This window comes from Cibotium barometz, chromosome 3 (genome assembly GCF_041138505.1).
Source record: "Cibotium barometz isolate CiBa-2024 chromosome 3, ASM4113850v1, whole genome shotgun sequence".
In the NCBI taxonomy this organism is placed as follows: Eukaryota; Viridiplantae; Streptophyta; class Polypodiopsida; order Cyatheales; family Cibotiaceae; genus Cibotium; species Cibotium barometz.
In genome coordinates, this window is record NC_141048.1 from 52,410,438 (window position 1) to 52,424,814 (window position 14,377).

A 14,377-nucleotide genomic window follows, 5' to 3' on the forward strand; every position below is an offset into this window, starting at 1 on the left:
ATTGGTCTCTTCCAAGTCGAAACCCGTTACCGAGCAAGGGAACAAGCATAAAAGAAAGTTCTCCGCACCTATGGCTAACACGACAAAAGGAAAGTCTTCCGACCAACCTTCGAAGAATTTCAGTTCGACACCAGCGAAGAAGAAACGACTCTTTAGGGTTTTAAAGCTCAAGAAGGAAGGACATTGTTTATCTGCGAAGAAAAAGGACACATGCGTAATAAGTGCCCAAAGCAAAAGGGTGCCAAGACAAACGCAGGACCCAAGCCAAAGGCAGCTAACCAATTGTCTTTGACAGGTACGTCAATTACTGTACTTTCTCGCCCTAGTACTTGTTCTGATTGTCTGTTCAATTCTAAAGTATTTGGCTTGCATGATCTTCTCCGCGTTTATGGAGAAGTGAATGGCCATAAGATTCACATTCTTTTAGACCCTGGCAGCTCACACAACTTTGTTAACTACAAACTTGTGCAAAAATTGAGTCTTGATACGACACCCAGCGATCATACCTATGACCTGCGGGAAGACAAGCTTGGGATCGAAAGGTGGAGATGCTTCCAATCCAGATTCAGAACTACAAAGATACTCTGGAATGCTTTGTAATGCATCTAGAAAATGTAGACTTGTTATTAGGGATTGAGTGGTTTAAGACTCTTCAAGTCTCTTCAAGTCCAGATAGATTGGTCTAGTCATATTTTTTCTTTTCAGCATAGGAACACCAAGTATAGTATTTTAGGTGATTGTATAATAGATTCTTCTTTGTATACCGCTTTCCATTGTATACCGCTTTCCATTGTGTATTGATTCCACTTTCTTCCTTTCTCATCCCTTCCTTGGATGTAAATGAATTAAGTGTGTTTGAAAGCAAAGAATTACAGAAGATACTTGATTCGTTTCAAGACGTATTTCCTAAGGAACTGCCATCGGGTTTACCACCTGAACGGACAATAGATCATCGTATTGACTTGATCCCTGGTGCTCATCCTGTCAGTATTCCACCTTACAGGATGAGCCAAGCCGAGGAAGATGAGTTGGCTAAACAACTCGAAGATTATTTAAGGATGGGCCAGATCCGTCCAAGTAAATCACCTTGGGGTGCACCTGTGTTGCTTAGGAGAAAGAAGGACAATACCTAGAGAATGTGTATAGATTACAAGAGATTGAACAAGCTGACCATTGAGAACCGTTATCCTCTCCCTAGATCAGATAACCTGATTGACCGGTTAGTAGGAGCGAAATATTTCACGAAGATAGATTTACGTACTGGCTATCACCAGATATGTATTCATGAAAGGCATGTCGAAAGAACCACCTTTCGGACTAGGTATGGCCATTACGAGTTTCTCGTATTACCTTTTGGGTTAACCAACGCTCCAACTACTTTCCAGCAAATGATGAACGATCTTTTTCGTGAACATTTGGGGAAATTTGTGGTGGTATTCCTGGATGATATTTTGATATATAGTCGTACTCTTGAGGATCATCTTAGACACCTCACGATTGTCTTATCTGTTTTAAGACAGAATCAACTATATGCTAAGTTAGGTAAATGTGAGTTCTTTATGACCGACATCATTTACTTGGGACACAAGATCACTCGAGATGGATTGAGCATTGACTATGACCAAGTTCAGGAGGTTCTGAACTGGCCTATACCGCGAACAGTGAAACAACTTCGTTCTTTTCTCGGTTTTGTAGTTTTTCTTCGAAAATCTGTGCGGGAGTACTCTCAGCTCACACTACCGATGACCGACTTATTGAAAGGTCGTGGACGTAAGTCAAATCAGCCTATCACTTGGAATAACGATTTGGATATGGCCTTCAGGATTTTGAAAGATAAAGTCAAGCAAGCACCTATCTTAGCATTACCTGATCCTAGTTGGCCTTACGTTCTTGAAACTGATGCCAGTGACTATGCTATCGGGGCTGCTCTATTTCAAGATGGTAGACCGGTTGCTTTTGAAAGTAAAAAGCTAGACGACACTCAATCTCGTTGGCCAACCCTTGAGAAGGAGCTTTATGCTGTGATTCATGCTCTCAAGGTTTGGAGACATTATTTATATGGCTCCAAGTTTGTGGTATTGACTGATCATCAGTCAATCAAGTATGTGTGTGATGCGGATGATTTGAGAGGAAGGAAAGCTCATTGGGCTGAGTTAATGCAAGATTTTGATTTTGAGATCCGTTATCGGAAAGGGTCCATGAATAGTGTTGTAGATGCGCTTAGTCGAATTGAATTCTTTGTCGTTCACCGAAATTTCTACTGACTTATTTCAGTCATTGAGAGGGCTTTGCAGGACCGATAGTTATTTTGGTCCATTTTGGCAGAAGATCCAGGACGGGAGCTCATTGATTAACCAAGACTCAATGACTGAGCAGTCTACCATTCAGGCTGCAGGAGGCCAGTGGATGATTCGGAATGGTTTACTATTCCGTAATGACAAAATTTGTGTACCACAGATCCCAGACATTAGGTCCAGGATTCTTAAGGAGTGTCACGACGTCCCTTCTGCTGGACACCCTGGGGTACACAGGACACTATCGTTAGTGAAACACACTTTTTATTGGCCAAAGATGAAAGGGTATGTAGAAGATTATGTTCTCAAGTGTCAAATTTGTTAGGCAAATAAAGCTGAACGCCTTAGACAGGCTGGGTTGTTGCATCCTTTGCAAATCCCAGGTAATAAATGGGAAAGTATTTCCATGGATTTTATTATCGGATTGCCAAGAACACATCAAGGCCACGATTCTATTTGGGTTGTGGTAGATCGCTTGACAAAAATGGCTAGATTTTTACCGACCCGGAAGACTATTGCAATTAGCACGGCAATTTATCGAGCAATTGTTTACACTGTACGGGTTACCGCAGGACATAGTCAATGATAGGGACTCTAAGTTTACGAGTGATTTTTGGAAACTTGTTTTTGAGAAGTTGGAAACAACTTTGAATTTGAGTTCCTCTAATCATCCTCAATCTGATGGCCAGACTGAAAGAGTGAATCAGATTTTGAAGGATATGCTTCGAGCATATGTATCCAAAAGACAGAGTTCATGGGAGGATTATCTTCCTATGTTAGAATTTGCATATAACAGTACTAAGCATACGAGTACAGGTTTTAGTCCTTTCATGCTTATGTATGGTTTTCAACCTAGATCACCTGTTATTACAGTGGGATTCTCAGGACTTCAGCGCATGATGCAGCACGTAATTTTTTGCACGATATGCAAGAAATGTTACAAGTTGCGAAGGAATCTATTAGAAGTGCTCAAGACCGAGACAGATTTTATTCTAATAGACATCGTTCACCCAGAGAGTTCTCTAAAGGAACGATGGTGTATTTGCGAGTTCCGAAAGATTCCGAGACTTTACGGACAGATTGATCTCCGAAATTATTCCCTAGATACTGTGGACCATTTTGTATTACACGAAGGATTGGTTCAGTTGCATATGAATTGGATTTGCCTTCTCATGTGAAAGTTCACCCTGTATTTCATGTCAGTAGACTTAAGGAAGTACTGGGTGGAACAAATCAGTTAGTTACTCCTCAATCAAGAAATCATAGATGTCGAGGACATGACACTTGTTCCGCACCAACCTGAAAAGATTCTTGGATTTCGTGAAAGAAGATTGCGTAATACGCTTATCACGGAATACAAGATCAAGTGGAAGGATCGTGTTGAGGAGGACGCTACATGGGAGACATTGACTACTCTTCAGAGAGATTACCCTGGCTTTTTAGTGAGCTCAGGAGTGAGCTCTTAGAGGAAGGGGAGTATGTCATGTGCACAGTGTGTATCTACCGTGTGCTACACGCACGCAAGACTAGCTTCGAGGTTTGGGGAAGCTTGGAGCTAGGCAGGCTGATTGACGAGCTGAGTTAGGGATAGACTGACGGGCGGGCACCCAAGTATGGACGGGCGGGCGCCCAAGTGTGGACGCCCGATGACCGGCCAAGAGCCTATAGGAGGGTGGCCAAGGTTAGTTATTGGGATATAGAGAGTCTCGCGAGTTTGTGAGAGCTCTATGGTCTTGGAGCCTGGATCTAGTGCAGACGTGCACCTGCTTTACGTAGCCGAGGCCGGCAGCAATCTCGAGGCCCGCGAGGGCAGCTTCGTGGCGGTATGGGACGTCGCGAGGAGGAGATTGGTCGGTACGTCAACCTAGTTAGCTCGGCTCGTGGCTAGGTGGGGACAGCCAAGACTGTGGACTTGCCCACGGCTGTCATGGTTGGGAGGTGAGTCAAGCCTGCACCCCCTTGTGGTTTATTCGTTTGTTTGCAGGTTTCGAGTCTCATACCAGGAACGATCACGAGGAGATCCGGTGGGGATTTGACAGAACATCACCTGGGAGGATCTTGTTCCTATGATCTTGGAGCAAGAGGCCCCGTTCCTACAAAGAGATGGTGGTAGCAGCAAAGGCTCCAGGGCGTTTACCGCTCAGAGGGGGCAATCCAAAGGGAAAGGGAAGCAGGATTCATCCAAAAAGGAGAAAAAGTGTAACAAGGAGAAGACCGAGTCTGAGGTGGAGTGTGCCCATTGCAAGAAGACAGGGCATACTATGGATCAATGCTTCAAAAAGCACCCCAACCTTAGACTTACATGGTGGAGAGAGAAGACCAAAGCCAAAGATACAGGTTCTTCTACAGCCGCAACCGTGGAAGATGGGGTATTCCTCTCGATTAGAGAGTTGGAGTCCAACGAGACTGCATTGGCCTCTTCTGATTCTCGACCTTGGTATGTGGATAGCGGCGCTTCCAGCCACATGACCTATCGGCACGATTGGCTTCAGAACCTTCATGACAAGTCCGGTAATGTCACTATTGGAGATAGGTCCACTCTTCGAGTACAAGGATCCGGCACTATTCCTCTCGTTCCAGATGGCAAAGGACACAGGTCAGATGCTGAGGTCCTTTATGTTCCTGATTTGGGATTTAACCTTTTGTCTGTGAGTGCTCTTACCAGGCTAGGTACCCGAATCATCTTTGATGAGCATTCCATCATTGTTGAGGATCGTGATACAGGGCAACCTCTATGGCAAGGAGTGCAGGAACGTGGCCTATACAAACTCACCGCTCTTATGGCCAAATCAGTAGCCGAGACAGGAGTTTTGTGGCATGCACGTTATGGACATCTACATTATGATGCTTTACGCCAGGCATTTCGTGAAAATCTGGTAGAGGGGTTGCCAAATGTTGGGGCACGGCCCGGTGTATGTGAGAGTTGCCTTAAGGGCAAGCAGCATCGAGAGGCCTTTCCAAAGAAGGCCACCAGGAGAGCCACTACCCCGCTGGAGCTTGTTCATTCGGATTTGTGCGGCCCCATGCGCACACCGTCGGTGGGCAATGCCAATTACATGCTGCTATTTGTTGATGATTGTACCAGGTACACATGGGTCTATTTCTTGAAGACCAAGGATGAGACATTTGGCAAATTTTGTGATTGGAGGACATTGGTGGAGATGCAGTTTGGACATTCTGTCAAGACTTTGAGAGCCGATCTTGGTGGCGAGTTCACTTCAAATCAGTTCAAGAACTACTGTGCTACCCATGGCATTCAGATGGAGTTTGCCAATTCAGGGACACCGTCAGAGAATGTTGTGGAGAGAAAGAACCGGACCATTGTGGAGATGGCAAGGACCATGCTGGAGCATAAGGGGCTTCCAAAGCCTCTTTGGGCCGAAGCGGTTGCTACTGCGGTTCATATTCGCAATCGGTCTCTTACAGTTGCTGTTCGTGGCAAGACTCCTTATGAGGCTTATTATAGTACGCGTCCTTCCATCTCTCATTTTCGAGTTTTTGGATCTGATGCTTTTGTACATGTGCCTAAGACAAACAGGACGAAGTTGAACGTCAAATCCAATCGCCTAGTGTTCGTTGGATATAGCACCACAACCAAAGGATACAGGCTCTATGACCCCAATACTCGGAAGGTGGAGATCAGTCGAGATGTGGTCTTTGTCGAGACTACCCCTAGTCCCTTAGAGGGGGATTCTTCTACTTCTTCTTTGCCGTCCGGAGACATTGACGAGGCAGCTCAACCTTTTGCTTCTCAGTCTCCGTCCATTCCAGCCATGTTGCCACGCATTCCTCCTCCCGCACCCATACCAGAGATAGCGCCTATACCCTCCTCTGGGGGGGCTGGCCCATGAGGAGCATCAGGATGCAGAGGTCACTCAGGACCGCCCTACTAGGGCATGGCGTGTACCTAGATGGTTCTTTCAGACAGGCCGGGATTTTGGAGTTACCGAGCTTCCGGAGACCAGCCAAGATGGCTTGAGGAGATCCTAGAGACTTCAGGAGCAGGGTCAGACACATGTGGGGAATTTGAGTGTGAACTATGCACTCATGTCGCGAGTTTTACAGGATAGTGAGCCGACTAGCATTGAGCACGCTCTATCACAGGAGGTTTGGAGGCATTCTATGGAGGCAAAGTTGGATTCCATTGAGCGGAATCAGACATGGGAGTTGGTCCCTCGGCCTACACGGCGGAAGGTGATTGGAGTCCGATGGGTCTATAAGACCAAGTATCGTTCAGATGGCAAATTGGATAAGCACAAAGCTCGTCTTGTTGCCAAGGGTTATGCCTAGAAGTCTGGCGTGCATTTTCAGGAAACCTTTGCACCTACGGCCAAGATGACCACCATCAGGACAGTGATTGCTCTCGCAACTCATCATCATTGGCACATTTATCAGATGGACATAAAGTCTGCCTTCCTCAACGGAACTCTACAAGAGGAGGTCTATGTTGAGCAACCCCCACGATTCCTTATTCCAGGCGCAGAGGATATGGTCTACCGTTTACGGAAGGCCTTATATGGTCTCAAGCAAGCACCCAGAGCATGGTACCAGCGTATTGATAGCTTTTTCATTCAGACTGGTTTTCAGATATCGGATTCAAATCCTAATCTCTACATCTACAGAGAAGGATAATTCGTCTTCTAAAGACACTAAGACAGACAACAGTCCCAGCTCTAGTTCAGGGGATAAGGAATCCAAGCCTAAGAAAACCCCAGAGGAAAAGGCTCATGCAGGCATCACTGGAGGCTATCTTCCTCCAGAGGAGCAAAGATAGTATCAGTCACAGAAAACCGATGTTTTTTCTGTCATACCATTGGGCATGGTAAGAAGAATTGTCCAAAAAGGCATGCGGAGAAAGCCTCCAAAGAGCCTTCTGCCACAGTTGCCGCAATATCCCCCGCTCCTCCAGACCCGCCTGCTACCACCAATACGGTTCAGATCTTACCTTTTATGCATCCCATGCCATCCGTGGTACTTGATGCTAAGCAGGAGGGTGAGGCAACGACGACACAAAAAAGCCTGATCCGAGCTTATGGCTCTGCCAAGGGCCGCCAGTTCATAATCCTTTTTGACATGGGCAATTCTGAGGATGCCATCTCTCCCCAGTTGGCTACCAACATGAGCTGTACCTTAGTGCCCTATCATTTGGAGGTAGACGGGTTTACACCTGGTCTCCGCACCCACATATCTCAACAGGCACAGCAGTTTTCTTTTCAAGTTCAAAAGGCCCATTCCAACGAGATTTCATTGTCTCTCTTCTTTTGGGGTGTGACATGATCTTAGGAATCCAGTGGTTTCGTCAGTATGAGCCTATTCCCAATTGGGGGCAGGACACCTTTATTATCTCTAAAGGTTTTCCTGAACCTGCCATGATTCGGGGGGATACGAGCATTCTTGGCATTCCTATGATTTCTCATCTCTAGGCCCTACGACCTTTGTGCAAGGGAGCAGAAGGAGCATTGATTTATGCTCAGACGGCTTCTATCTCATCAATAACCACTGTCTCATCATCTTCAGTCCCTCAGTTGGCAGATCTCCTTTCTCATTCAGACATTTTTAAGGATGATCTCCCACACAGTATCCCACAGTTAGCAGAACCTCCTAGCCAGTTTCCCTCTTGTCTTTCCAAGACTTTCAAGGGCAAGCTAGAATAGCAGTCAGTTCTCAAACATTTGAAACATGTTCCTTATGGACACATTTTCACACTTACCACAGACCACCAAGCACTTAAGTGGCTCCCGACGATGCCAAGTGCCCAGTGTAGTGATCAGCACACTAGACAGGGTCAACTCTTCCACCACATAGGAGGAATGATCAAGTACATCCCTGATCAGCATAACCCAGTAGCAGATGTTCTTATTTATACCCCCTAAAATGCTGGTTGGCTGGCTCTTACAAGGAAGGGTCAGCCTGCTCTGAAATGCCCCTAAAATGCTAGTTGGCTGGCTCTTACAGGGGTCAGCCTCTTTAATATATGGGCTTTCACACTATGGCTCGCTCGCCCTTTGCGCATGCTGTTGGCTGTCCAGGCCTGCGCCTGACTGCTTGACAACCCCTAAGCCTTGGCTGCCTGGCTAGCCTGGCCTCCAGGGCCTGTCGGCTGGTTGGCCAAGCCCCATGGACTGGCCGACACCCTGCCACAACCCATCCTTGGCTGGTGAGCAAAGCCATGGGCCTTGTTGGCCCCTTGGGGTGGCCTAAGGCCTACCCCATGCCCAATGCAAGGGATTCTATCCCCTCTCTGGGGTAGCCCCAAGGGCTGGCCCCCTTCTACATGCTTCTAGACAGATGCCTGGAATCTTGTTGCAAACCAAATACTTAGGACACCTAAAATCATTCCACAGGGAGACTCACAGTAATCTTCTCAAGATCCGCCTCCAACTTAGAAATCTTCACGGAAGATACTCTCCCGAACCTCCTCTGAATCTCATTCCACATCTGACTGGCATCACTCCGGGAAGATATGAATTGTGCCTGGATAGATGGTGTCATACAATGGATGATGATGAGATGGGCCCGTGCATCCAGATTCCAGAACTCCACGAAACGCGAGATCCACCAAGTGAGGAGTGGTGACAGAGGGCCACACACCTGCTCCTTCAAGAAGCAATTGCGTATAAAACGACCAAGTATGGTAGTTGGTAGCAATCAGCTTCATGGAATTACTCACTTGAGGGGGTGAATAGGATGGCACATGGGAAGGGGTTGGGATGAGGGTTTGTGGGAGGGGAGAAACAAGAGAAGTGGTGGTGGTGGGGAATATGGAAGGAAAAGAAGCAACAATCTCGGAATAAGGTAGAGAAACAAGAAGCGGGGAAGAAGATCCCTGTGAATTTGGGGCTTGGGATCGGGGAGAAGAAAAGAGAATCCCCGAGTGAGAAGAATGACTATGACCAGAAGCCATATCTCCGATAACGCAACAGAATCCTCACAGGGAAGGGTGGGAAATCAAAAGGAGAGGTAAGAAATGACTCCCCTGGGTTAAACCAAAATACGGGGCTGAGATCTGAAAACGCAGATCTCAGGCTGAAAACACAGCACCTCTGTCGAAAACGCAGGTCCTCAACAGAAAACGCAGCTCCTCAGTGGAAAAACGTAGCTCCTCAATGGAAAAACGTAGCTCCCCAGGTTTCCACGCCAGTTGGTCTTCTAATACCAATGTGCCCATTTTGAAGGCAGGTGACCCCATGGACCCTGGTGACTACAAGACTATTATGATTGGTCACACGTTGACCAAGATTTATGGATCAATCTTGCAACATGAGCTCAGCAGATGGGTTGAGCAGCAAAGACTTAGAGCACCAGGGCAGGCAAGTTTCCAAAGGGGACACTCTTGATCACATCTTCACGTTATGCGGAATCATTGAGGGGAGAGTTCACAGGCGTCAGATATACTGTCGCTTTGTGGATTTCCACAAGGCTTTTGACACTATCCCACTGGCCAAATTGATGAGGAGACTTCAAGATTTGGGAGTACCAACAGATATGCTTTGGGGGATCCTCACACTTTACGAGTCTATCATCACTAGCCACAAGTACAGGCCCCTAGGCAATGACTCAAGAGGTCATACATATCACTATCGAGGTTAAACAGGCTGCCCCCTGCCTCCTACTTTATTCTGTGGCTGTGTACATTGATGAGATATCTGACTCCATAAACAAACAGGGAGGACCAGGAGCACAATTGGCAAGAGTCTTGATACCTATCCTACTATATGTAGACGCCATTGTCCTTATCTCTGACTCACTAGAGGGGCTACATAAGCATTTGGATGCATTACGGGCCTTTTGCGAGGACCAGGACCTCACTTTGAACCTTGGGAAGACCAAGGTTATGATCTTTAATACCTCCCCACAGTGGATAGGTAGATCTGCAACACACTTTACATATAGTGGGGAGCCCATGGAGCATGTGACCTCTTATGTATATCTTGGGATCACTTTTGCTAGACCGCAGTTCTCTGTGGAAGGGGGCCGAAACCAGATTGATGCGTGGCTATGCAGCCCTGGGCTCACACGAGAGGCAGTGCTCACACATACAGCTTCATGAGCCGAGGACGAAGCTCTGGAACACTAGTCACACCTGCACTATTGTATGGAGCTCCCATCTAGGGTCCCAATTTGTACCACAGGAGGAGACGGAGGGGGGAGCCAGCTGAGACAAATACGGAAGAGGTATATGATGGGTGGAAGCCGATGGAGAGTCCCCTAGTGATGATGATCTCGCATAGGATTAGGAGTAAGCCATCAGTGCCACGTGAGATTGTGCAAGCAGAGATGGGAGCTACACCGATCGTGGACAGAGGCTCTATTCCAGACAGTGACGTACTGGCATAGATCATGGGAGCTCCCACCAGATAGATACCCCCAGCTCGCCCTAGAGTCCTCGAGACAACTGGCACTAGACAAAGATGGCCAATTCGTTTAGCAACCTGTGAGTAGTGTAGTTGCCAGGCAAATCCTGTATCTGTTCAGCCAGTGAAATCCTCGATATCTTCCCCGGTATTATGCTGAAAACAGTTCAGCCCACCTGTAGAGAAGGAGGAGAGAGTGTCGACCAGCTCTATGTCAACCTCCTGAGCACTCAGCCAGCCCCAAAAAGATTAACAGAACCTGTCGACCAGCTCTGGGAGAATCTATGAGCAGAACCGACCAGCCATAGGCAAGCACAAGAGAAAGTCAACCAGCTCAGTAGCACTTATAGAAGCAGCCAACCAAACTTTTGGCACGCATGTTTGCTATGCTGGTATGCACATGTGAGCAATTGGTTCGGTATACATGGCATGCAAATGGGGGCACTACCCCCGTTTCAATAGAGCATAGATGCCCCCTCCTTTTCTCTCAGCCGCATAGAGCTGAGCAGGATCATCAGGAAGGGCATTATGAGGCTGGATACTCAGAGGACCTCGCGTTCACCCGTTCAGCCCCTGGGGACAAAGATGGCCTTCTACAGAGATCATCTTCTTCACTTGACAGAGGACGGTTTCATCATTAGCCCGCCCTACATGGACACACATGTCGTTTGGGGTGTGATGTGTGATTGGAAAGATCTGCACCTCATCCCATCGGTTGAGAGTGGAGACAGCCAGATATGGGGCGGGGGCGACTGCACCAGAGGACAGGATATGCCAACTTAGTATACTAGGCATCGGCATATATAGTAGGCCTCTATCTCACCTTTTGTATGAGATCAGGGGGGAGGTTCCACTGCCTCTTCCAAGACAGATTTGGACCAGTGACCACTTTCCAAGATCATGGATTTCCCAAATCAGAGATGCCTGGGGCTCTTCCTTCTGGAGCTCCATAGACACAAGGAGTCCTTATTGCGGCCTAAACCAACTGCACCTGCCCAAGGACCAACACAAAGAGCTCTCATTGACTTCTTCCAGACTAGAGCTCTGAGAGCAGATCCACCCACTACACTCGACCTCCAGGTTGATGCAAGAGCCTGACCGAGAGGAGTGACACTAGACAGAGCCATCGAGCTATGCAGAGCCTGATGTCCCCAACCCCGTGGCCTCCGCCCACACTCGCGTCACCCACAGGAGAATCAGAGCCACCACCACAAGACTTTCTCCCGCCGGCTCAGCTTTACTACATTGGGTACCATGATGCAATGCCCTATGCGGGATATTTTAGGGTAATGTGAGAGCTTGACGCTCTTTGTATTGGGATCAGCTTTGGCATTTCAGCTCTTGTTCCCTTCTTTTAATTTTAGTACCCATGATGATGTATTCCGTGGACATGATGTAATCTTTTGGTCTCATAGGTCATTTTGCCCTTTTGTAGACGTTAATGTAACTCTTTCTCTCTCTCTCTCTCTCTCTCTCTCTCTCTCTCTCTCTCTCTCACACACACACACACACACCCCCCTAACCCTAAAATGCAGCCTGTAGCCCTAAACCTACCTGCGCTGCTGCCTAACCCTGCCCACTGCTCGTAACCTGTACACTAGAGGTGCAAGCTGCCCCAACCCACCAGAGCACAGTTTTATCCCACCCGCCCCCCCCCCAAAAAAAAAAACAAAAAACAAAAAACACTACTTGCCACTTCACTTTTTGTCCTTCTCTCACTTTTCCTGCACCTCCTCCATTCTAATTTTTTCTTTCGTATCAGCTCGTGTGCTGCCCGTCACCTCCCCAAGCCCTAATTTCTCCCTTCCTGTCCAAATCAAAGTCTTTTTTTTTCAGTGGTAACTTCTAAAAAGGTTCATCATGTCAAAAACTTACTAGATTTTGATACAGACCTGATCATGTCCCGAAAGGAACTCGTAAAATTTGAAGGAGTGTAAACGTTTGGCAGGTCTGCACTCCAAAGTCGGGTGGCTTGCCTGATCCACATTACCTAAACCTAAAAGGAGGTTGGTTTCGGCATGCCCCTGCTTGCTCATATACAACAAGAGGGACCATTCCTTATTGTATACAGGCAGGCTTTGAAATGGCACTTCTTCCCAATAGAAAAGTGATCAGTGTGACCAATAGGAGATAACAATAGCGGTGAACTATAGGATGGGAGTTCAAAAACAATATTGAATTTGATAGTGCTCAAAAAAGGCCTAAACGGCATGACTCTCGCAATGGCAGACATGAAATTCCCTTGAAACTCAAATTTCGCACCAATTTGATTTGCCAAGAACTCTCTTTCCTTGGATTCAAACCCTGATTTCTGTACAAACGGGCTTGCCATGGGCAGCCCTTCCCACGCCACCTTCGCTTCTCCCCCCCACCTCACCTAATAGAACTTGCCCTAAGGCTGGAACACCTTGCCCGCTTTCCATCCCCAAGAGGGTCATGGTTCAGTATCCCCTACAGCTCCCTGCAGCACACCAGCATGCCCTTTTCCTAGGCGTCCCAGGGCCCCTTCCTCCTTTTGGGCATCAACACTAGAGGAAAACATCAGAACAGCTTGGTGCTACAGGCAACCCTCTTATAAGAAATCAAGGAGGCTCACAGAAATCAAGGAGGCTCCCCCCTTGCCCATTGAAGCAGTAACAACTCTGAATTCTCAAATAGGTGGACTGAACAGTAAAGCACAATAGGGAAAAAGGCATAAAACTCCCTTGCGATTTCACGCTTTGTAAGCAAGAAAGGCGCCATGTTGATCACATCATTAACATCCAAGGACATCAAAAAAAGCAGAAAAACAGACAGAAAAAAGGCACCATGCGGACCAACCAGAAGAATTGCAGCTCATAACTAACTGCGAACATAAACTTGTCCAAGGTTCCGGTGAAGCTGCAACTCATCGCTGCCCCCTGGCATCAATCGGAGGGCAAGTCTCAGCAGGAGGTGCAGGAAGGGCTTTCTTCTTCTTCTCGCAGTCCCCTCTCTAAGAATTATCTTCTTCAGAAACTCCTCTGTGCAGATAGATTTTTGCTTCTTCAGTTTGCAACCTCTGCAGAAATTGGTAGATTGGAAGAAACCTCGGTAAGGTCTGTCTGATGGACTGATAGCTTAATTTACCTTAGAATGGACTCTGTGGCACCCTGTTTACTTAGTTTACCCCAATGTAGACTGTTGCGCACAGTTTGCCCTAGCTTTCTTCACCATAAGTGTCCAAGCTCGCAGCTCGTATACAAGCGATGTAGAGACGAGGAGCCAAACCCTAGCTATGTTTGCAGAGAGATGGAGAGATGATCCACAGCGCGGGTTGAAGATGAGTTGCAGGAAAATAATAAAACTTTGGTCTTCAGGAAGAGGGAGAACAATCTGACGAAAACCTTTAGAGAGAGAAAACAAACCCAAATTCAAGAAAGAGAGAGAGGGGTCATTGTAAATGGGGAAAAAATAACCTTCTTCCTAACCAATTTTTTGAAAGGTCTATTGAAAAATCTACAAATGATATTATAGAACTAAACTCTATAAAAAAATCTTAGCCGTTAATTTCAAGGCCAACCAAATTATACACTAAAGGACGTAGCACTCCATTGGGTTTCTTTCCCATGAGGTCGTGAAAGTAGAGTGTTAAATATAGGCTAGTGTTAATATAGTTGGCCTTCTCAAATCTCAAGTGTCTCACAATTAGGATTTGCAACGAAAACCAGGCATGCACCAAGTAGTCTTTTAATTGAGAGGAGGATTGTT

The 14,377-nt window shown here is 46.9% G+C and overlaps 1 protein-coding gene across 7 annotated transcripts in view; it reads right to left on the minus strand.

Moving 5' to 3' along the window:
- Window positions 1-14,111, minus strand: part of LOC147640243 (uncharacterized) — an 80,248-nt gene extending 66,137 nt beyond the window's left edge. For all 7 annotated transcript variants that reach the window (XR_015262642.1, XR_015262640.1, XR_015262636.1 and 4 more), the window contains exon 1: window positions 13,469-14,111. Coding sequence is in view for 4 of the 7 variants with exons in the window: in XM_086778396.1 (XP_086634522.1) it covers window positions 13,469-13,487 (19 nt within the window). In the remaining 3 variants the exon portion in view is untranslated. The remainder of the gene's footprint in view (window positions 1-13,468) is intronic.
- Between the last annotated feature and the right edge of the window lie 266 nt (window positions 14,112-14,377).